Source organism: Chelonia mydas, chromosome 20 (assembly GCF_015237465.2).
Source record: "Chelonia mydas isolate rCheMyd1 chromosome 20, rCheMyd1.pri.v2, whole genome shotgun sequence".
NCBI classification, from domain to species: domain Eukaryota; kingdom Metazoa; phylum Chordata; order Testudines; family Cheloniidae; genus Chelonia; species Chelonia mydas.
Window position 1 is genome coordinate 4,831,310 of NC_051260.2, and position 23,853 is coordinate 4,855,162.

Here is a 23,853-nt window from a genome sequence, read left to right on the forward strand (position 1 = left end):
GCTTGCACCTTGCAAAGCCGCTCACCCTAGGGCAGTGTATTGAAATGCCCTCAGATCAGAAGGGGAGCTTTTTCAGACCCATGTTGCACAAATGACCACACAAGGTGCACAGTTAGGGAAGAGAAGGCCCATTAAGATAATTAAGTAACACTCCCAGTAGTGCCTCTTCCTTTGTTTCCACTGCTTATAGGATGAAATTTGCAAAGATGCCTAAGGGAGTAAAATCCCACCCTTACATTTTCTGGTTACAGTTTATCTTAAAGTTCCCGTGACAAGGGTGAAAGTGCTGCAGAGTGGAAAGGGTTAACCCTGCAGCTAGTCAGCATTCTTCTCTTGAAACCTGTTGACAGAAAATTGGGTTTTCGGCTCAGTGTAATTTTCAGGGAAAATGTCTGCTTTTCTTGAACACGTCGGATTTTTTTGTAAGGAAAATGAAAGCCGAAGATTTCAGCTGGCAACTGATTTTTGGGAGGGTGTCGGCTCAGAATGGTAATTTGGGTGTTTGGGTTATTCGATGAAAGGGTTGGAGTTACCCCAGGGCAGCGACATAGCATAGGGCCACTGTAGACCACCGTATGCTGATCACGTGATGCTTACCTCTTCTGTTCATTCCCTCTGGGGCAGACAGGATACTGGGCTAGAGGGACCTTTGGTCTGACCGGTCTGGCCGTTCTTATCTTATCTTATGCTGCCCCTGCTGTACAGCCTTCAGCACTGAGGTCTTGTTGGGGTGGAGTGTGATGGGTGAAGCTTTGGTCTCACCCCAAACATTCCAGCTGTCCAGTTGACTTCATCTGTGTAGCTGAATTCATCTGTCTTCATTCAAACTCTGTTGTTTCTAATTTCCCTCCAGATGATCGATCATGTTAATAACAATCGCTCCTACCGCAGCAGGCCACAGAGCTGGGGCCCCTGAATGGGGGGCTCCGACCCTGGCTTGTGAAGTCCCTGCTGAATCCCAACTTGCGTTACAGAGGTGGGGCTGAGTCGGGTCTGGGAGTGAGGGCTCCATCCCTTGAGCTGTGGGGTCCGTGACCCCCTGCCTGTGTCACAGAGCTGGGTCTGAGCTGGGGGGTCTGTGTGGGGGTTGCACCCCGTTGCGGTGAAGTTCCTGATCCCCTCTCTATGCCATAGACCCGGGTTTGAACTGGGTGCGTGAGTGGGGGCCATGAGGTTCATGATCCCCTCCCTGCGTCACAGAGCCGGGGCTGGGGTGACACCGGAAGTGAGCTCCTCAGTCTCACATTATAGAGCTTGTCTCTGGCCTTCCTTTGAGCCCGGAGCAGCTCAGGGGCAAAGCAGAGCCTTTCACTCCAAAGCCGTCCGTCCCTCTGCCAACAGGGCAGGTGGAGACGGCATGTGCGACTGGCCGGGCCGCTGGTTTTGGCTGGACGTACTCCTGGAGGTTTCATCACATGACATAATCCTTCATTAAAGATTAATCTTTAATTCCTAGAGACGCCAGGACAATCCTGGAGGGCTGCTCACCCTAGCGACGGCGTTGCAGTGCCTTGGTGAATTACTCCCCCCCTCCTCCTCCCCGGGCTGCGATTGGCTCTGACGTGATGTAGCAGAGAAAGAGATGCTGCAGGAAGAGCATCCCTTCTGCATCCTTCCACTTCCCCCCGCCCCCCCAGCTCCATCCTGGCATTTGCTGGGTGGATTTTGTCCTGGCACGTGATTGCATCCTCCCCCCTTTTTGCCTGGCTTCCTTCCCCCGTCCTGTGGAGTGGAAATGGTACAGTCCTTTCTCCCGCAGACTGGTAGCTCGGTGGATGTTGCTGGAACGTAAGAGCATCAGCACAGGCTGGCTTGACTGCAGCGAGCAAACCTATCGCCAGGCGGGCACAAGAGAGGCAGGAGGCATTCTCTCTCTGCTGCTCCTAGAGCTCTGCACAAGGGTTGGTGCCCAACTGTCGGTGTCCCAAGCAGGAGAGCTTCGTCCGTGAGGCACGATGACCCAAGGGAAGGTAGGTCGGGACCCAAACACCAGGCTAACCTTTCTACCCCCAAACTTTGCAAAGGGGGAACGGGACTCTTTCGGCCCAGGGAATAAAAATCGTGGTGTTGAGATGGAGCCGAGACCTGGGTGTTCTTGCACTGCCCCGCTGCATCGTGCATGAGTCGGGGGCCTATAACAGAAGGGATCCGGCAGGGAAATGGAGTGGAGGGTTGTATCACCGGGAGGTTATAGGGTGAGTGTACCGATACAGTCTGTATTTGTGCATAGCCCCATGGTATCCTGCCCCTGCCGAGTTGAGAGCCATCCTGGCGCTTTGTGAAGGTTATTTTTTCTGCACCACCAGCAGGTTGGCTAAAAAGGAGAAGGTATAACCCCTCGTCCCCTGGCATGTAATTAATGGAATGGGGGTGGGGGGAAGGGGGTTGTGCTTTCCCACCCTCCCACCCACCCACCCCTCCGTCGAGAAATCAGTTGCCATGGCAATGCAGCATCCTCTGGTTACCACATATATATAATCTTGGATACTTCTGGGCTGCAGGATTCTCTCTGGCTGAGTTTTAGTTCTGAGCCCACACGGACATGATGTGCTGTCCTGTATGTACCAGATCAGTGGCTGCCTAGATGTAGATGGTGGCCAGCTACCCCGGTATCTGTGCTGCAGCCCCATATGGGCTGGTTACATAACCCCCGGCCGATATGTATCCAGAGGTTACATAACCAGCAAGAGGTCTGTCCTGGGACAGCGAGAGATGTTTTCTTTCTGGGTCACTATGGCAAGGATGCTCCTTGATTGGCAGGGGGAGAGCCAGAGCCAGTATCCTGCATGCGGTCGGTACCACATGCTCTCTCCGATGGGATGCAGTGGGAGTCTGAATACAGGAGAGGGTAGATGCTGGGGCGGGTACCAGCTCCTGAGACAAGAAATCATTGCATGAAAAGACCATTTTGCAAGGACTCTGTTCCTCTTCCTCACCTTCCGTGGGCTTTTCCCCCATTGGAATGAGGTCATCTCATCCTGGCTCGTGTGGCGTTGATGCAATGTCTGCCATTGGTTGATGAGAGGCCGTTGTCCTCTCTGATCGGTTTATACTGGTTTTGCCTAGCTGGCAATTGGTTCTTGTTGTGCTGTGACGGATTTATAGTGGCTTTTTCTAGCCAATGATTGGCGTTGGTTGAGTTCACCTGTCCCGTCATTGGTGCGGTCTGAGTCGAGATTGCCAGTGACTGGTGCACGCTGAGATGACACAACCAGTGATTGGTTGATATTGGGTTTATCTAGTTGTTGGCTGGTGCGTATGGAGCAAGCTTAGCCTGCGATTGGTGCGTAGTGAGCTGGCGTAGTCTTTGAGTGGTGTTTGTGGATACAAAGCAAACTGTGGGGCTGGCATGTAATGGGCTGGTATCCTCTGTAGCTGCTTTGCCCTGTATTGTGCTCATTGTCTCTCTCTATACAGGTACATATCCTCTCTATGTGGGTACGTTTTTGGCTCTTTTATAATTTTGGGATTGTTTATGAGCCCAAGCCTTCTTCCCTTAAAGTCGATGACAAGCTATCGTTGATTTCAGTTATCCTATTCAAGGATATTATTTCAGCAACTAGGATGGCGAAGGATTTCTTTTAAAAATAATAGCAATCATATAATAATACCTACTTGTATAGCACTTTTCAATCCCAGATTTCAGAAGGCTTTGTGAACTCGGTGAGTACCATTATCCCCGTTTACAGATGGGGAAACTCAAGCACACAGAGGGGATGTGACTTGCCCAAGGTCACCCAGCAGGTCAGAGCTAAAAATAGACCCGCGTTCTCCTGGGTTGCAGCCCAGTGCCCTGTCTGCTAGGCTAGAATGCTTCCTATGCTGGGCCACATCAGGGGTGGTGCAGGAATATTTAATCCTGACCCAGCACAGAAGTTATGGGCTTGATGCAGGAATTACTAGGTGCAATTCTCTAGCCCAGGCAATGCGGGAGGTCAGAACGGATGAACATAATGGTTCTCTCTGGCCTTCAAATCTATTATTTAAATGGTAGTTTCAAAGAAACTGCTGATGAAAGTGGATCTGCTTCATGTCCAATTGTGTGGGCCCCATTTGGGAACAGAAACAGAAAGTTCCTGGAGTGCTGGCTTAGAGACTGATGACAGTGGACAAAAAATACCTAAGGGCTGATCTACAAATATATTTAAGGTGCCTAACTCCCATTGAAAGTCACTTTTGAAAATCCCACAAGGCAGCTATCTGCATCTTTAGGTGTCTAAATGCCTTTGTCAAGGCTGGCCCTAGGTGACTTTCAATAGGACGTAGGTTCCTAAATTACTGAGATGTTTCTGAAAATTTTACTCAGTGTAAAGTATGGAGGCCACAATTTTCAAAACTGTCAAGTAGAGCTGGTTGATTTTTTCTTGTCTAAACCTTTTCCTTGTGGAGGGGAGGGAGGATATTTTTTTTTTTTGCCCAAATGAAATTTTTCATGGGTAAAATGTTTTGGTTTTAGTAAAAAAAAAAAAGGGGGAGGGGATGGTGGGAATGGTGGTTTCTTTTTCTTTGTCGAAAAAGTGAACTTTTTTTGTAGGAAATGCAGGGAAAAAAATCTATTAAAAAAAATGTCCCGTGGTCATTAATTCACATTTGGCATCCAGCGCTAGTGCCTAGTGTTTTTAGGTGCCCACCATGAGATGCCCTAAGGCAGTGAGACTCAGACTGAGGCTTGGGAGCCGCAAGTGGCTCTTTAATGTGTCTCCTGCGGCTCTTCCCAGCACATGATATTAAAACACTGTGTGATTTAATTATTAACCAATCTAAGTTATTAACCAATCAGGATGCTTTTACTATGTTATTAACCAATTGTAGTTGATAAAATAATAATACATGGTCAGTCATTTAGCTGTGAGAATAATAAATATATATAGTATATGAAGCAATGAATTCACACGACTATGGCTCTTTTGGGTAATGTTGATCTCTAATTTGGCTCCTGAACCCCCGAGGCCTGATTATCACTGCTCTAAGGGTTCTGATGGACAGAAGACTCTCCCTCAGTCATTTCCACCGGCTGTGCCTCCTCTCACGCTCAGTTGCTTATAATTTATTATCCTCTGTCTCCTCCCCAACTGATTTATGGTTTTTTCCTCTCCTCCTTTCCTCTCTTTCTATCCCTGGTTTGCCCTTTCTTCCCTCCATTTCTCTTCTCCCGCTCCCCTCTTCTCTCCATATATGTCCCTCATTGGCCCTCTCTTCTCCTCCATTTTGACCTCCTTCCACCTTCTCTTGGGATGGGGCCTGGCGTGAGGTTCTGTTCACCCTCCACTTTCCAACCCTGAATGTTACTGAGTGTACCGGACTGAATTCACCCAAAGGCAAGATCCAAAGCCCATTGAAGTCGATGGGTGTATTTCCAATGACGTTGATGAGCTTTGGATTAGGCCCAAACCACAGATGAGTTGCCATCTGTGATGCGTCAGCTGATGGTTCCAGCTGTGAGGTTGTTCTTATTCCCTGTCATTCTGTTGTGGCTATTTTAATGCTGATTTCTCTTTGCCACACAGCTCTCTGTGAATAACAAGCCTCCTAACTCCGAGGGACAGCAGGGACAGGGAGAAAAGAAGGACAATGCAACCGCCCCCTCGGCACCCCCGACGTACGAGGAAGCAACTTCAGGGGAAAGGATGAAAACGGAGGCATTCTCCCCTCCACCGTCTGTGCCCCTCCACCCCAGCTGGGCTTATGTGGACCCCAGTGAGTACTTGCTTGCCCTGCATTGCTGTGAAATTCACTCGGCCAGTTTATTGTCCCTGTTTTACTGATGAGTGAAGCTGAGGTGCAGAGACTTGGCCAAGATCACAGAGCAAGTCAGTGGCAGAGCCAGAAATAGAATCCGGGAGTCCTGAACCCCAGGCCTCTGCTCGAATCAGTAGGCTCCACTCCGTCTCGGAGCAGGGGATAGAATCTAAGAGTCCTGACTGCCACTCCCCTGCTCTAACCACTAGACCCTACTGCAGGGGTGGCCAGCCAGTGGCTCCGGAGCCACTTGCGGTTCTTCAGCGGTTAATATGCGGCTCCTTGTCTAGGCCCCGACTCCGGGGCTGGAGCTACCGGCGCCAACTTTCCAGTGTGCCAGGGGGTGCCCACCGCTCAACCCCTGGCTCTGCCACAGGCCCTGCCCCCACTCCACCCCTTCCCACACCCTCCCCTGAGCCGGCCGTGCCCTCGCGCCTCCCCCTCCCCCCCAGAGCCTCGTGCACGCCATGAAACAGCTGATCGGGAGGTGCGGGGAGGGAGGGGGAGGCGCTGATCGGCAGGGCTACCGGAGGCGGCTGGGAGTGGGGGTGGGGGCTGCTGCTGACGTGTTACTGTGGCTCTTTGGCAATGTACATTGGTAAATTCTGGCTCTTTCTCAAGCTCAGGTTGGCCACCCCTGCCTTACCCCCCCTCAGAGTGGGGGACAGAACTGGAGTCCTGACTGGACAGCCCCTGGTAGGGCTGATTTCTTAGTAAGCGAATAGCTGGTTGTGTTATAGTGAATCTCGGGTCTTGTCTTTGGTGGCTGCATCTGACTCCTGGCTTGTTTGGGTTGAATTTCCAGGGGTGTGTGTGTGAGGGGGGAATTATTTCTGTTACATCCTGTAACCGCATCAGTAGGGCTCCGAGGACGGTAAAGGTGCGTCCATGGAGACCTCCTGCTGCAGGGAAGCACAGGGCTACTAAGTCGCTGGGCTGTTTATCTGGAGCTCCCTGATGACACTTGCACCTTGACTGCCTCTGAATCTTTCTCCCTCATCCCCTTCTGCCTCGGTGAACATGTCCGTAACAGAGAGGCGATAAATAACCTGTAATTGCAAGTTACAAGGTTATAAATACACTGGGGGATTGCTTTCATCTATTGACTCCAGACCCATGCAGTTTATGAGCCTGGCAGGATTCCCACGCTGCAGCTGTGTGCCCAGTTGTATGTGCCATCATATGGAGTCCCCCCCACATAGCCTCTCCCTGGCAACTCCCTTGCTGGCCACCACGTTCCTATTATTCCAGGTCCCTTTCCTCTTTCTCTGATCTCTCTGACCCCAGCCTGGCTGCAAGCTGGGGGTTCCTATCCCCGGCTGTGTGTGTGTGTGACGTTGCATCGTGTTGCATTGACAGGTACTGTGTGACGTACGAAGTACCTAGAGGCAAACCTAAAGGCACACCAAGATGCAGCTTGGTTTATTTTGGCGTGGCAGGCCAAACATTACCGGCCCTGCCCTTGAATAGGCAAGAGCACTGGGTTCCCCTTATTAGCAGAGTGGCCAGATCCCGAGGCTCTCACACAGGTTAAATTCTCATTGACTTTGAGTGTTTGCCTTGGTAAGCAGTGAGTTAATGGGCAAAGCAGGGAAAGAAGTGGCAGCGTCTGGGAAGCAAGGAGGGAACAGCACGGGCTCCGGCTTGTACTTTCCCCTGAGGGTGCTCAACGCCCACTCCGCCCCAGGTCCTGCCCCCACTCCACCCCTTCCCCCAGGCCCCCACCCCTGCCCTGCCTCTTCCCGCCCCCGCTCCACCCTGGCCCCACCCCGCCTCTTCTCCACCTCTTCCTGCCCCCTCCCGCGAGAGAGCCCCCTCCCCGCTCCTCCCCCTCCCTCCCAGCACCTCCTGCACATTGCGGAAGAGCTGATCGCGGCAGGCAGGAGGCGCTGGGGGGGGGGAGTTGATCTGTGGGGTGGATGGGAGGCGCTGGGGGGGTGGGAGTGAGCTGGTTGCCAGTGGGTGCTGGAGCACCCGCGGAGTTGGCGCCTATGGGGAGCAGGCTTAAATGGAAGGATGGCCTCCTGCAGGGGTAGTAAATTATTTTTTTGTCGAGGTCCAAATTTCTTGGTCAGGGTATAGTCAAGGTCCAGGCTCCAGAGAAAATAATAATAAAAAAAATAACAATAATGATAACAAGTAAATAAAAAGTTTTCCGGGTCTGTTCAAAAGGGTCTGGTGGTCCAGATTTGGCCCGCAGTCTGCCTTCCCCTGGCCTAGTGTTTAGGGTGTGAGCCAAGGATCTGGGTCAAGTCCCTGCTCTGCAACAGCCTTCCTGGGTGACCTTGAGCAAGTCACTGAGCCTGTCCGTGCCTCAGTTTCCCATCTGTACATTGGAGCTCATATAGCACCCTCTGGAGCGGTGTTGGGAAGATAAATGCATTATAGATGGCGAGGGGGGATTTGATAGCAGCCTTCAACTACCTGAAGGGGCGTTCCAAAGAGGATGCAGCTCAGCTGTTCTCAGTGGTGGCAGATGACAGAACAAGGAGCAATGGTCTCAAGTTGCAGTGGGGGAGGTCTAGGTTGGATATCAGGAAACACTGTTTCACTAGGGGGGTGGTGAAGCACTAGAATGGGTTACCTAGGGAGGTGGTGGAATCTCCTTCCTTAGAGGTTTTTAAGCCCTGGATTGACAAAGCCCTGGCTGGGATGATTTAGTTGGGGTTAGTCCTGCTTTGAGCAGGGGATTGGACTAGATGACCTCCGGAGGTCTCTTCCAACGCTAATCTTCTATGATTCTACGAGGCGTTCAGATTGCAGGGTAAGAGGAGCTGTATGAGAGCCACTGGGAGGTGAGCTTGCAAGCCTGGATGACAGGGCAGGTGGCAGTGAAGCAAAGAAGGAGGAGAGGAGAAGCTCTTTGGGGAGATATGAAGCTGTGGTGCTTGACACTCTTGTGTGATGGCTGTGGCCAACCCAGCAGAGACAGAACAGGGCTAACCAGGCGAGTCTGTATAGCCTGAGCTGGCAGCTGTAACAGACTCATGTCCTCTCTGGCATGGAGGGGGGGTGGGTGGGCAGAGCCGGCGCCAAGCATAAGCAGACTAAGCAATTGCTTAGGGCCCTGAGCAACTCAAGGGGGACCCCTATCTGCTTTGTTATGTCTTGCGTGTGGGGCCTCCCTCGAGAATATTCCTGCTTAGGGCTCCCAGTGGGCTAGCACTGCCTCTGGAGCCGGGGGCAGGGCACACATTGACAAGGGGGTTTAAACCTTTGGAACTCACTGTCACAGGGGGTATCCTTGAGACCGGAATTCTAAAATAATAGACCATTCATAACATGTGCACAAAATAAGAGAATTACAAGGGTAACAGCACTTCAGGCCGCAGAGCATATGGCAACAGCTGTTCTTGAGGGCTCCCTGTGGACCATATGGTATTGCACAAGAGGCTCCGTGCAAGGTGGTGTTTTTCACCTTCCCATGATGCCATGGGCACTCAGCCCACTGGTGGGAGCTGGGATACAGACTAGACAATTAATTGATCTTTAAATATTCATGGTAAATAGGCCCAATGGCCTGTGATGGGATGTTTGAGGGGGTGGGATCTGAGTTACTACAGAGAATTCTTTCCTTGGTATCTGGTTGGTGAATCTTGCCCACATGCTCAGGGTTCAGCTGATCGCCATATTTGGGGTCAGGAAGGAATTTTCCTCCAAGGCAGATTGGAAGAGGCCCTGGGGGTTTTTAGCCTTCCTCTGCAGCATGGGGCATGGGTCACTTGCTGGAGGATTCTCTGCACCTTGAAGTCTTTAAACCATGATTTGAGGACTTCAATAGCTCAGACATAGGTGAGGTTTATTGCAGGAGTAGGTGGGTGAGATTCTGTGGCCTGCGTTGTGCAGGGGGTCAGACTAGACGTTCATAATGGTCCCTTCTCACCTTAATATCTATGAATCTAGATGGTTAACTGGGTTTGGCAAATCCAGTCCCTGAGCTTGCTGTGAGTGACACTGGAGGTGCATTGTGTAGCATAGGCTGGTGCTAAGATGTGGTACGTTGGATTATGGAGGGCTGAGTTGAATTTACCCGCACCCTGGGTCTGAGGCCGAGAACAGAAGAGTTACTGGACTTCCAGCAGCGAGGACTGCAGGCTGAGGCATTTGGGAGACAGGGACTCAGGATCCTGGGTTCTATTTCTGGCTATGCCAAATGTTCCCCGTGTGACTTTGAGCAAGATATTTTGGCACCTACGCCCCTCTCTGTGCTTCAGTATCCTCATTTGCAACCTCCAGATGTTGACACCTGCCTGCAACACGAGGGGACTGTGGAGCTAAATTCGGAATTGCTTGTAAAGATCATGGAGAGCTTTGGGTGGGCCGGGCTAGGGAGATGCAATATGGCCTTGGTAATCTCTTGGTAAACACTTCCTTCTCAGTGCCAATTTATTTGAGCATAAGCTTTCGTGAGCTACCGCTCACTTCATCGGATGCATCCGATGAAGTGAGCTGTAGCTCACGAAAGCTTATGCTCAAATAAATTGGTTAGTCTCTAAGGTGCCACGAGTCCTCCTTTTCTTTTTGCGAATACAGACTAACACGGCTGTTACTCTGAAACTTCTCAGTGCCAGCGACTCTCTCCATTTCCCTGGGAGGTGCTAGAGAGGTGCAGTATGCTCTTAATCTCTTGGTAAACACTTCCTTCTCAGCACCAGCCCCTCTCACCAGCTACAAGATTTTTGTCATCTGTCCACACCATGATTATTATCAACAGTGCCATCGGCTTCCAGTCAACTCACTTATTGTATTTACATCTCAGTGAATTATGTGAGATTGATCAGCCTCTGGCATTCATGGTACTACTCTACCATCATTGTCTCTCTATGTGCCTGCCTGCCTATGTATCTGTCTAATTATGGTATTTCTCACTCCGTCTACCTGATCTGATGTACAGTATAGGATGGACTAATGGTTTGAGCGCAGAGCTGGGAGCCAGAGATGACTGAATTCTAAACTTGACTTGTAGGCCTGTTCTGTGCCTCAGTTTCCCCATTTCGGTTATCCCTGATCCTCTCTCACTAGATGGCATTGCCTAGTGGCTAGAACAATGGACTGAGACTCAGGATGCCCAGGGTCTATTCCTGGCTCTGCCACTGGCCGGCTGGGTGACTCAAACAAGTCACTTCCCCTCCCTCAGTTTCCTCATCTGTAAAATGGGGATAATGATACTGACCTCCTTTGCAAAGTGCTTTGAGATCTAGTGATGATAAGAGCTAAGGATTATTATTCTGCAACAGCATCACTGGTTGCCACGGCTACTGTTACATCACCTCCTGCCCCCTACTGTCATCCAGATGGTCCCATGTATCTGAGGATTTCCCTGCTCTTAACCTTCCCCTACATCAGGGGTGACATTTGCTGCAGGCCTGGCTCATGTGCACTAAACCTCAGTGATGATCCACGGGGCAGGTTTGGTTTTAGAATCATAGAAGAACCATAGAATCATAGAAGATTAGGGTTGGAAGAGACCTCAGGAGATCATCTAGTCCAACCCCCTGCTCAAAGCAGGACCAACCCCAACTAAATCATCCCAGCCAAGGCTTTGTCAAGCCGGGCCTTAAAAACCTCTAAGGATGGAGATTCCACCACCTCCCTCGATAACCCATTCCAGTGCTTCACCCCCCTCCTAGTGAAATAGTCTTCCCTGTTTGGGTTTCCTTATAGGCAAAAAGGGCCTCTTAATGAAGAGCTCTTCATGCAGGTGGTTTGGGAAAAGGTGTAGAAGGCAGTAAGGGACCTGGGTTCTCTCTGATCTCGGCTCAGTGCCAACTCACTCCATGACTGTGGGCGAGTCAGTCAGCCTCCCTGTGTGTAACTCACACCAGGGGCAGGGCAGAGGACCTCCTTGAAAAAGCCGTCTGTGCCTCTGGGATGAAGTTATCTCCAGGGAAATGGGCTGTCACAAGAAGTGAGGCAGGCACCTGTTAATCTCAGGCCATTAGACAGCGCCAGGGGATTGCAGAGCAAGTTTAGCAGAGTGCTGTGGGTGACGGGGCAGATGCATCCATGTGGGAGTATTTAATATTCAGTGAAAGGTGAGGCTTCCGGCCATGGCTGGAAAGTAAGGGTATAATCTGAGGCCTCAGGGTAGCTATTAAAGATCCCATGACATAGTTCACCCCGTGTCTTGGCCACACTTCCAGTTTGGATAACTGGATTCCACTTCTATAAATTCGCCCCAGAAACAGGATTCTGCTCTGCCTTTTGTTTGCAGATCAACAGCTGCTGCCCCCCCCCGCCCCACCCCGGACACGTTTGAAACTTTGTTTTGATTTCATTAAAAAACAGTTCAAAAGCACGAAAAATGTTTTGATTGGATCGAGACAAACCAGTTTGTTCGATACAAACACATTTTTTCTTTTCGCTTTTCGACTTGCCGAACTTTTTCAAAAAAGGCTCGTTTTCTGTCCGCCCAGACACATTTCCCCGCCTCTCCCCTGACTTTTCAATCCATTCGTCCCCTCCGTCCCCCGCTGTCTACCCCCAAGCCACAGGATACAGCCCGATGGTCAGGTTATGGAGCAGCCTTCAAGTGGACCATTGATCTCCTCCTGGTGCGGCAGAACTCGTCTGGGCTCAGTGGCCATTGCAGCCGGTGTTCCGAGGTTAACGGCTCTTCAGCTGAGTTTGTTGAACCAGAACTGGGACACACTTTTTCTTTTCTATTTTTGAGTTGTGGCTTCGTTAATCAACAGCTGTTGTTTTTTTTTTTTATTACGGTGGATTGTGACACATTCGGCAACTCCCAAACCGCTCGCTTAACAGACTTAAAACTTTCCATGCTCAAAGGGGAGGAAGGGGAAGGTTTCCAGAAAGGTGCTCCCTTTCTAACAGTTACAGACCGCGGAGAATACAGGGCCCAGTGCTCAGCTCATCAAAGGCCATTTTATGCCTCTCTGGCAATGTAAAGTGGACTCACAGTGGGTTTAAACTACCCCCTGAGAATCTGCTTTTGTGGAGGGCTTAGCCAGCTTAGGAGGTGGGTAGGGAGCCTGGCCAGAGGACACTATGCTGTGACAATTATCTCTTTTTCAGAGCCTAAAGGGAGCCATGAGAGGTTAGGGTAGCCAAAGGCTGCTCTAATATATACTGAGACTGGGCAGAGCCCTGCACAGTCCCAGAATACAGAGTGCAATGGTGGCCTAACGCCCTCTCGCCATGCCCAAGTTCAGGTAAAGATAATTGGGTGGGCAGTGTTCTCCAGGGCTCCCATCTGCGGAGTGGGTCACTGTATGATGTAAGCATTTCTGCTGCAGGACTCCCTCCGTGGGCTGAGGCACAAGGGTGTATGGGGCCATTTCTTCTTCTGTGGGACCCCCACCCAAATGTGGTACAAGAGAAGGTGACCTGGGGCTCATCCGTGGGGAGCATGAGGAGTTGCCTCGCTCGGCCTTGAGATCCCCATCCCCACAACACACAGCAGCTGAAATGTCTCCCAGCAGCCAGTTTGTCCCACGTCCTGTTGAAGGGACTCTTTCCTTCTGCTGAACGAAAGATGCCAGGCAGGCCAGTCATGTCCCGCAGCTCCTGGTTGGCACCTGATTTTTCTGCCTCGGGGTGCGTTACAATGGAGAGGGAAGTCAAGCTCCGGAAGGCGACCGGTGGCTCTGCATTAAGTCCTGCCGGCCCACACCCTAGCGTGTGCAGTTGTTGCAGGGGGGCATGCTACTGTTCCGATCCTTTTGGGCCAGGGCAGGGCTTGTGGTTGCAGCTCCCAGGAGATCTGCGCCTTTAGTTCTCCTCCTCTGCAGAGTGGCCCTTAACATTGTTGGAGTGTGGACAGCAAAACGCTTGTGCCTCTCAGCTAGGAGCTCCTGGGGAAGAGTCTTTTCTTCTCTTGCCCTTTCCTTCGGTCTTGATTTGTGTCTCAGGCCAGACATGGACTGAGGTAGGATCTGAGCTCAGGCAGGATCGGGAGGCAGCAGATAATTCGGAGTCAAAGCCACAGGAAGACATCCTTGATATGGTTGGCTGGGTAGGAAGATCAAGGGCTCAGGAAGACAGGGTCTAAGCTGGGATGCCTAGCAGAAGTATCTCCCTAGGCTGGCGGTCCAATGTGCGTGGGAAATCTTGAGGTTTGTGGGGGGAGTGGGTAATCCAGGCCTGCTATAAACTTTAATCCACCCCTGGTTTCAGACAACACCCCAGTGCCCCCTGGGGAAGAGGCAGGGCACAGCTGGGGTGAGGAGCAAAGCTGGGAGGTGGCATCTGATGTGCCTTTCTCTTTCCAGGTGCCAGCCCAAACTACGGCAGTGGAGGGTACCCAGGGGACACGGAGCTACTCACGACCTTCAACTGGGATGACAGAAATGTGCGCAGAGTGTTCGTCAGAAAGGTACCACCTGGGACAGCCTCCCAAGCTTATGTAGGGATGTGCCAAACCCTGGCTGAAGCTAATGGGCCCCAAGAGGAGGCGGGGAGGCGGCGGGGGAGAATGAAGTAAGACACAGCTCCACGGTCCCTGCCAGCGCAATGATGCTCTAGCCTGGTGCAGGGCTTGGATGGCTCAGGCTGGTGAGACCCAGCGAGCGCCGCGCTGCAGGGCCTTAATGCTAATGTCAATCGGGGCACGTTCAGATCTGCGTCTGAGCTGCCTGGCTCAGGCCCTCCTCTGCCCACTGTGGAGGGTGAGCCCCGAATGGTTAATTAACGGTGTCCTATTGGATCCTGGTGATACCGCAGGGCCGTCTCCATCACGCGTTTGGAACACATATTCTTCAGGAGTATTAGAGCAGCAAAATGGTTCCTGGGCCAGATGGCGTCAATCAGCATAGCTCCATTGAAGTCAATGGATCTGACCCCCAACTGGGTTAAATCCGTGTAGCTCCAGTGAAGTCAATGGGGCCAGATCCCCAGCTGGTGTAAATTGGTGTCGCTCCACTGAAAGCAATGGGCCAGATTGCCAGTCAGTGTAAATCACACAGCCCAATTGATGTCAATGGAGCCACATACATCACCTGAGGAGCCGACCGAGGATTTCCATCAGCGGAGGCTCCAGCTTCCTTCCATAGGGGAGCATGGGGGCGGAGTCTGCCTCTAGCCAGGCGTGACTGTGACCCGCACTGACAAGATGCTGTGGTTTCTCGTTTCAGGTCTATGCCATTCTTATGCTCCAGCTGTCTGTCACAGTCAGCATTGTGGCTCTCTTCACCTTCTGGTAGGTTTCTGAGTTAGCAACAATCCTCAGCTCTGACGTCTTACTTGTGCACATGGGTATCTTTTCCTTGGGTATCGGTCACTCAGGTCCTTGAGTAGCTTTCACTTGGTCATTATCAGTTACTTGGCTACGTGGATAACTTTCCCTTGAGTGCTGTCCGTCACTCAGGTACCTGGAAATCTTTTCCATGGGTATTAACTGGCATTGATACCCGTGTATCATTTGATTGAGCGTTATCTGTCACTCTGATACCTGGATATCTTTCTCTTGAGCATTATCAAGTCAGCCCCAGATATGTGGGTATCTTTCCCTTGGGGAGTAGCTTATCTGTTCTCAAGTAAGCAGGTCTCAGGCTCCCTGTAGCTCGGATAACGTAGTGTTTTGGGTGCGCATAGATCAAATTACATTTAGATCCCATAATAGATCACCGTCACTTGAAAACGTTCAGCGACTTGACTGTGAAGTGATTGCTGTTCCGTGCCCCGTGAATGACTCCCCCACACTTTTCTTTCTCTTTCTCCTGCAGTGAGCCAGTCAAAGGTTATGTCCAGTCAAACCCAGCCTGGTACTGGGCTTCCTAGTAAGTATCTAATGCCTTTTCCCATTCAGAAATGGTAGAGCAGATTGTGTACGGCTGAGTTTATTTGGAGGCACTTTTAGAGCCCGCTGCTGCATCTGAACACCTACCCCACGTGCAGGAGAGGAAATTCACCTTTGAGACGAGAACAAACATGAGCTTGTGAAAAACAAGAAGTGTACACAGGAAACCTCAAAGTAACCCTAGCTGGAGTGTTTGCTGCTGTGCTGAGATGAGTGCAAACAAAACACTTAACGCTATCAAATGTACTGCGGGGCACTTTAAACAAAATATTGTTAGGTACCACCAGGCAGCCAGTTTTGAAATATCACCGGTGTTGCTGAATTCAGTAGAAGCCAGAGCTGAGAGGATTTTCCAAGCTGCAGGGTGAAATATTCAAAAGCGCCCAAGTGGCTTAGAAGCCTGACTCCCATTGACTTGTGGTCCTGAGTCACTTAGGCACCATAGAAAAGTTTACTCATAATCTATCACTTTTTAAATTGATGAGAAAGACCAGGTGGCAAATTTCCACTGTGCCTTCACAAACAGGAGGTCAGACTAGATCAGAGGTGGGCAAACTATGGCCCGCGGGCCACATCCGGCCCGCGGGACCGTCCTGCCCGGCCTTTGAGCTCCTGGATGGGGAGGTTTGTCCCCGGCCCCTCCCCTGCTGTCCCATGTCCTCACTGCTATTTTTAGTGAGCCAGTTAGGTCAAGCTAGTATGGGTATGTCTACATGAGCTGCAAAATCACATTCCTGGCCGCTTACATGTGCTTTGCCTGTTGCCATATGGGGGCCAGATCCTCAGCTGGTGTAAATGGAAGTCAAAGCTGCACAGATTTACACCAGCTGAGGTCTATCTGTCTGTCAGCCATTAAAGAATGCAACAAGTATAAAGGAGGAACGGAAAAGTACATATGAGTCTGGATTGGAATGCACTGGATTCGAGCTCATACCCACGGGGCATGCTGACCAGTCATCCGGCCTGAATAATCATGGAGAATGTATCTTTTTAGCTGAGCCCCAAGGTGTTAAAAATATTTGCCCATGTAGCATTTCTTGTGTCCTCTGCAAGGTTAGTGTCTGCATGCTGGCAGTTAATTAAGCAGGTGGAGTGTGAGATGCAAATGGCCATTAACAGGCCACGCTGAACCTGTTTCTTGTTAGTTCACACCCAAAACCCAGAGGTGAGAAACTAGCTTAGAGAAAGTTGGAGAAAGACCCAAAATAGCAGCAGAAGGAGGAAGCTGGTGATGATGCAGTGTTCATGCCCTTAAAGGATAACATGTTCTCCTTAGCACTGGGAGCAAGGTTAGGTAGATCTGAGAGAGCCCCTTTTGAGAAGTGTGGATTCAGATTCTGTTCCAGATCTGAGCTTCTGATTAGGACCCATACTTGTTATCAAGGCAGGTTCCCCAGATATCTCTCCAGCTGCCTTTCCATCTCCTGGCCTCCTCATTTGTCCATATTCTTCTCTCGCAATTCAGGGAATGTGTCTGACGCCAGTCAGTGTTCTTTTGCAACCCTTACTTTGGGGAAAGGATCCTGGATCATGGGACTTCTGTCTTTCCTTTCCTTTCCTTTCCTTTCCTTTCCTTTCCTTTCCTTTCCTTTCCTTTCATCCACTCTACTTATCTATTCTTTCTTTTCTTCCTTCCTTCCATCCACCCACACATCATGTCTCTCCACTATCCATTCTATTGATCCTGTTGCTTTATTTATTCCCTCTGGGCCTGATTCCCATATACACTAAGAGCCCGTTACACCGCTCTGGCGGTGGAAAGGGGCCTTACGGTGGTGTGATTGTAAAGTCCACCCACTTAAAGGTCCCTTTATACTGCCAGAGAGGCAGAATGAGGCCTGAGGGTAATGAGAATCAGGCCCTCTCTCTCTCTCTCTCCCCCTCTTGTCTGTGGGAAGCCTCCTTCCACTCTTCCATGATTATTCCAGTCCCCAGCACTTTCTGTGGCTTCTTCCTGCAGGAGCAGACCACAGATCTATCAATGGCGCATTTATCAAAGACTGTGAGATTTGCCTCCCCGTTCACGTTCCTTATTTATTAGACACATGAGAGGCCAGTTTTCTGATTACCATCAATGCCTTTGGAACCTGCCTTCTCACCTACCACTGGGTTGCCTCAGGCACTAGGGGCTATCGGTTTATCGTTACAGGATAGCTGTCGACCCTGTGGAAAAACACAGGGCCGTGTGATGCTCTGGGGAGGGATGGAGGATCCTTTTGTTGCTGGGAGAGGGTCAACTCTCTGGAGGCGATCAGCTCTGGAGATGGTCAACTCTCTGGAGCTGTTCGGCTCTGGAGATGGTCAACTCTGGAGATGGTCAACTCTCTGGCAATTTGGCTGCTTGGTTTGTGGACCAGTTTAAAAGGTTTTGGGCTCTGTGCGGTATGCTCCCCTCAGATTCCTTTTCTTGTTGAATTTATTATTATTATTATTATTACTTATTTATGTATTATTGTAAAGGAAGGAGAGTCTGGTGGTTGGGGCACTAACTTGGGATTCAGGAGACTTGGGGCTGAGTTCTTGCCCTGCTGCAGACTTCCTGTGTGACCTTGAGCACGTCACATAGGCCTAGATCCTCAAAGGTATTTAAGTGCCTAACACTAGGTGCCCAAGTATACCTCTGAGGATTTGGGCCTTCCTCCCTCTGAGTCCCAGTTCCCCTTCTGTGAAATGGGGGTTTATAGCACTGTCCTGCCGCAGAGGAGTGTTGCACTTGGACACTAGGGCAATGGATGCCATACAAATACCGTAGGGTATGTCTACACTGTAAAAAAACCCGGCCAGTGCTGAGTCTCAGAGCCCAAGTCAACTGACTCAGGCTCGCCCTCCGGGACTAAAATAGCAATATAGACATTCAGGCTCAGGCTGGAGCCTGGACTCTAAGCCCCACCCCTCTTGCCGGGTTTCAGAGCCCGGGCTCCAGCCCAAGCAGGGATGGTCACACTGCTCTGTTGAGCCCCGTAGCACAAGTCGAGTCAGCTGACCTGGGTTCTGAGACGTGCTGCCGTGGCGCTCTTTCTGCAGTGTAGACGTACGCTAAGAATAGGTCTTAAACCTCCTCCTTTCTCCAATCTGGATCTGGATGGTAAAGCCATTTCCCAGGGTGTTCGGCTATATAGCTCCCTGGTGCGTCAGCAGCAAAATGCAGCAGGAACAATCAAGCCCGAGAGCGCTCCCTCTCCCATGTCAACCGCCTTCAACACCAGGTTCTTCCTCCGTCACCCATCCTTTGTGTCTCTCTTCTTTCTCACAGCGCAGTGTTCTTCGTGACATACTTGATCCTGGCTTGCTGCTCCGGACCCAGGTAAAATACTTCCTTCTGCTTTAAACAACCCAACAAACTGACGTACTGGTGCTTTCCTATCACGGCTCAAATCCCGTATGTTCCTGACTCATGGGCTGCAGCACAAGCCAAAGTTGTATCTCCGAGCAGACGCAGCCCAGATTCTGCACTGTCTGTAGCAGAGGGGTTGCAGTCATGTGTGAGTGCGGCGGTATAGCAGAGGTAATGCAGTTATGTCTCCTTGCCAGAGATTCATGGGGGCCATGTGCTCCTAGCCAGCAGACATGATGCAGTTGTGAGCTGGTGCACGGAGCGGTTGTGTGTTGGTGCATGGCGTGGTTGTGTGCTGACACACGGGGCAGTTGCAAGTCGCTGCGTCAGAGCTGCAACTTGGTAGGAAAAGTCAAGGTTGGATTGTAACTGTAATAGCAGAGGTGATGCTGTTGCATCTCGGTGATGCACCGCCATAGATGCTGTTTATTATTATACGGTGAAAACGCTGCCGTCTTGTCCCAGAGCTGGAGATTCCTGGTTGCTTCACTGTAATATAGCGGATCCATCTGTGTTGCAACGTAGCAGTCCGCTGGGCGCAGCGCTATAGTTACCCAGCAGAATTAACATCCCGTTGCCTCACCGGCATGTGCTGCACCTATAATTAATTATGTAATTCACGTTATGCAACACCTTATGCAATGCCTTTAAACCACTCTGTTCTTTGGATAGTGTTGCTGACTGGCTCTTTTCACCTCACTTGCAGGAGGTACTTTCCATGGAACCTGATCCTCTTGAGTATCTTTGTAAGTAGCATACCTGCACGGTAACTGACCTGCCCTTTTGGAGCGTCGTCAATTTCACAGAGATTAAGGCCTCCAGAAGGGACTATTGGGATCATCTGGTTCACACAGGCCATAGAGATTGGCCCAGTAATTGCTACCTGAAACTCAATCCCTGCTGGTAGAACTAGATAAATTCAGATGGCGGGGGGGGGCGACTGGAGGAACTGAAAGACGTCTGCAATAAACGGGTGCCTGTCTCTGGACGGAGCCGAGCGTCTGTCCGTAGTAAGCGAACGCAGCTCGCAGCGCCGCCGTAGCTGAGGGGGTGGGTGGGGAGCAAAATGGGGCCAGATTCAGGAACGGCAGTTTCATCTTGGTTCCCAGCCTGTGGGATTGCAGCACCGCCCCATCGCAGCTGCCGACTCCGGTCTCTGGGTCGGAATAGCTTCTGCTGCCCCTCCGTGACTCCTAAGTGGTCCACATAACTAGGGTTGCCGACATGGTCATATTTAAAAACTGGACACTCCAGCAGGAGTGCCGGAACCTCCCTTGCCCCGCCTTTTCCTCCTGAGGCCCCACCCCTGCCCCACCTCTTCCCCCCAAAGCCCTGTCCTTGCCCCAGCTCTTCCCCCGAGGCCTCACCCTCGTCCACTCCTCTTCCGCCTTCCCCCAGTCACTCGCTGCTTTTCCCTTCCCACCCACCCTTTCCCGGGTCAGGAGGGACTTGCCTGCAGAGTCGGGGCTGGGAGCTGCAGCCACCCAACGAAGGCAGGAGGCAGCCCTGGATGAATAGGGGCTGGAGCGGGTGATGACCCGGTGTCTCTCCACCTCTCCTACGTGCAGTAACCGGACTGTGGGTGTCCGGTCAATAGATCTGGCCGGACACTGTCAGGTCCCCTTTTCAACCTGACTTTCCAGTTGAAAACCAGGCACCCGGCCAACCTACATGTAGCCTCACCACTGGGATAGGTCTGGACGAAGCCTACAGCCTTAGTGGCCAAGGGAACTGGAAAGCCTTCTGCAAGACCACCATTCTGCCTTCACCCCCCTGCCTCCATGAAGGACAGTTATGGGACATCTCTGAGTAATTATTCATGGAGTAACTAAGTGCGTCTCCCAGTACTAACGGTTTCTCTTTCTCCCCCCCATCCCTAGACTCTCTCCATGTCCTATCTCACTGGAATGCTCTCCAGGTAGGTCAATCCGTTAGGCATCAGATTTCTTTTCCTTAGTTCGGCTCCACGTCCCAGCTCTTCCCTGCAGCCCCCTGCCTTGGCTTCCCACGTTAGAATGATCTGAGCGACACCGGCCCTTTGCTCCTTTCTGAGCTGCTAACATAGCCAAGCAAAACCTGACCCTTCCTTTGACACCAGCTGCGACCTCCGGTGGAAGCCGGTGTGAACTCCATGTGTTTTGCCAACAGCTGGCTGTGGGGAAGCTCAGATCAACTCCAGCCCCAGAGAGAGCCCGCCCGCCACCACGCGTCGTTGCAGGGGCATTGGCTTTTGGGGAGTCCACTGCCACTCCTCTTGCGGCATCTCCAAGCAGGAGGTGCTGTCAGGAGAGGGGTGGGAATGCTGGCTCAGCGCTCTGCCATTCCCATCCTCTCCCAGCCGCTGTGTAGGGAGCAGAAGAAGTGTCTCTGGGACAGTCCCACCTCTCTTAGTGCAAAGCACAGAAGGACTATTAACAGATCCAGGCTCCTGCTGGAACAAAGAGGGATCGAGGGAAGCAAATTGCAGGCTCAAGGCTGGCCATGCCAGCAGTTTTCTTCCATCTATAGCAAAAGGAGAATCCACACATCAGTCATTTCTCAGGCTTTTCCATACCTATCTAGCCAGGAACCCCCACTGTTTATGCAAAAAGAACAGGAGGACTTGTGGCACCTTAGAGACTAACCAATTTATTTGAGCATAAGCTTTCGTGGGCGACCGCCCACTTCATCGGATGCATAGAGTGGAACATATAGTAAGAAGATATATATTTATATATACATAGAGACAACATGAAAAGGTGGAAGTAGCCATACCAACTGTAAGAGGCTAATTAATTAAGTTGAGCTATTTTCAGCAGGAGAAAAAAAAACTTTTGTAGTGAGACTCAAGATGGCCCATTTAGACAGTTGACAAGAAGGTGTGAGGACACTTAACATCCATGCTCAAATAAATTGGTTAGTCTCTAAGGTGCCACTAGTACTCCTTTTCTTTTTGCGAATACAGACTGACATGGCTGCTACTCTGAAACCTGTCAATATGTGTAATGACCCAGTCACTGTTTATGGGAAGTGCAGGGTAATCTCAACCCCTGGTGCTTGTTTGCCTGACCCTAGCACCCTTGCTTTATCTGCACACCTCTGCTAAGCCCCCCTGGGAGCTCCTAATTAGCTCTCTCCTTCCATCCATTTGTGGGATCTAATTAGAAATGGGGTTTCTGTGTTCCTTTTGCAGCTATTACAACACCACGTCAGTTCTCTTGTGCCTAGGGATCACAGCCTTGGTGTGTCTTTCCGTCACCATCTTCAGCTTCCAGACCAAGGTGAGACTATCCCAGCCTGTTGGGCAGGGGATGCATCTCAGAGCGGGGAGGGAAATCTCGGTAGGGAAAGAGGAGCTGACATTCATGCAGCAAATGGTTTGGCCAGGAAGTATGGATCTGGGAAAGCGGCTAAAGGCCATGGGGGTGTACAGGAGGGAATGTCTGACAGGGATGGGGGTTGTAGTATGGGTCCTGGGGGGTCTTGGATTTTGGGTGCAGTGGGATGACAATGCTGAGGTGCATAAGGATTGGATATAGGTGGGGAACTGTATAATAATTATAGGATTTGGAGTTATAAGGTCCAGAGTGTGATGGGTGCTAGGCTACAGGATTTGGGGTGTAGGTGGGGTATGTTGAGTCCTGGGCTATAAGGTTAAGGGTACAGGATTTGGGGTAGGATGAGTGCTGGGCTATAAGAGAGGGTTTGGGGTATAGGTGTGGGTATGAAGGGTGCTGTGTATAGGTGGGGTCTGATGGGTGCTGGGTAGGGGGCTTGGGGTTGAGACAGGGTCTGATGGGTGCTGGGTATGGAGTTTGGAGTCTGGGCGGGGTGTGATGGGTGCTGGGTATGGAGTTTGGGGTCTAGGTGAGGTCGATGGGTGCTGGGTGCGGGATTTAGGGTATAGACAGGGTATGATGGGTGCCAGGTTTGGGGTGTAGGTGGGGTCGATGGGTGCTGGGTATGGGGTTTGGGATATAGGTGGGCTAGTAACTGACAGGGCGATGTGTGTGATGCTGGGGGAGTGGCTGGGCAGGGGGCATGAAGGAGCCAGCACCTCATCGCTGAGTCCTGCCCTATCAGCCTGCACCTTGCCCACCGCCAGCGCCCCGAGCCAATCAAACCGACGGCCCCTTTTTACCTCCACAGTTTGACTTCACCTCCTGCCAAGGTGTCCTCTTCGTCATGCTCATGGTGCTGCTCTTCAGCGGGATCATCCTGGCCATTCTCCTCCCCTTCCAATACGTAAGTGACCTCTCCTCTCTGCGGACCCCAGGCCGCTCCCATGGTGCCTTCTCCGCAGGGAGGAGGTGCTTGCTGCTCAGTGTCAGATGAGGATGGCCCGTGGTGCAAACCACGATGCGGCCCGATTCCTAGTTAGGAAGGACAGCCTCTCTTATTTGGGCATGGGGGTTAAAGGTGGGGAAGGCCCTCCCTCCCCCACTTGGGCTGCTTCCTTGTCCTTCTCCAAACACCGGGCTAAGCTCATCCCTTGGAGTAATTTGGATGCGTCTCCTGCTGGAGTCAACAGGTTCTGATCTGAGTTACAGATGTGACTGCCCAATAGCGTCACACTGGATTGACACCAACGTAACCCAGATCAGAGTGACTCCGGGGGTACGCATGTGATCTGAGCAGCATTGCCTCTGGAAGGAGCGAATATTTCCCTCTAGCGGCCTGTAAGTGGGTGTGTCCCTCTAGCTACCCATCAGTATGTACATAGGCGCTGACTCCGTGCGCGCTCCGGGGCTGGAGCACCCACAGAAAAAGATTCTGGGTGCTCAGCACCCTCTGGCAGCCCCATGGGTCAGCACCTCCCCCTCCCGCCCTGCTCCTCCTGCCCACTGGCCCTCCTGCCGAACAGTTCTTCCCCCTCCCTTCCAGCGCCGCCCGCCCGCCGTGATCAGCTGTTCCGCGGCCTGCAGGAGGCGCTGGGGGGAAGGGGAGGAGCGCGGGCAGGAAGAGGCGGGGGAGGGGGTGGGAAGAGGTCGGGCAAGATGGGGGCTTGGAGGAAGGGGTGGAGTGGGGGTTGGGCCTGGGGCAG

At 51.6% G+C, this 23,853-nt stretch overlaps 1 protein-coding gene across 1 annotated transcript in view; it reads left to right on the forward strand.

Moving 5' to 3' along the window:
* The first annotated feature begins 1,562 nt into the window (after positions 1-1,562).
* Positions 1,563-23,853, forward strand: part of FAIM2 (Fas apoptotic inhibitory molecule 2) — a 35,051-nt gene continuing 12,760 nt past the window's right edge. Inside the window, exons 1-10 of the mRNA XM_007069916.3 lie at positions 1,563-1,970; positions 5,508-5,697; positions 13,971-14,074; positions 14,832-14,896; positions 15,423-15,476; positions 18,750-18,800; positions 19,537-19,576; positions 20,711-20,748; positions 22,003-22,090; positions 22,959-23,054. Coding sequence (XP_007069978.1) covers positions 1,956-1,970; positions 5,508-5,697; positions 13,971-14,074; positions 14,832-14,896; positions 15,423-15,476; positions 18,750-18,800; positions 19,537-19,576; positions 20,711-20,748; positions 22,003-22,090; positions 22,959-23,054 — 741 coding nt within the window. The 5' untranslated portion in view covers positions 1,563-1,955. The remainder of the gene's footprint in view (positions 1,971-5,507; positions 5,698-13,970; positions 14,075-14,831; positions 14,897-15,422; positions 15,477-18,749; positions 18,801-19,536; positions 19,577-20,710; positions 20,749-22,002; positions 22,091-22,958; positions 23,055-23,853) is intronic.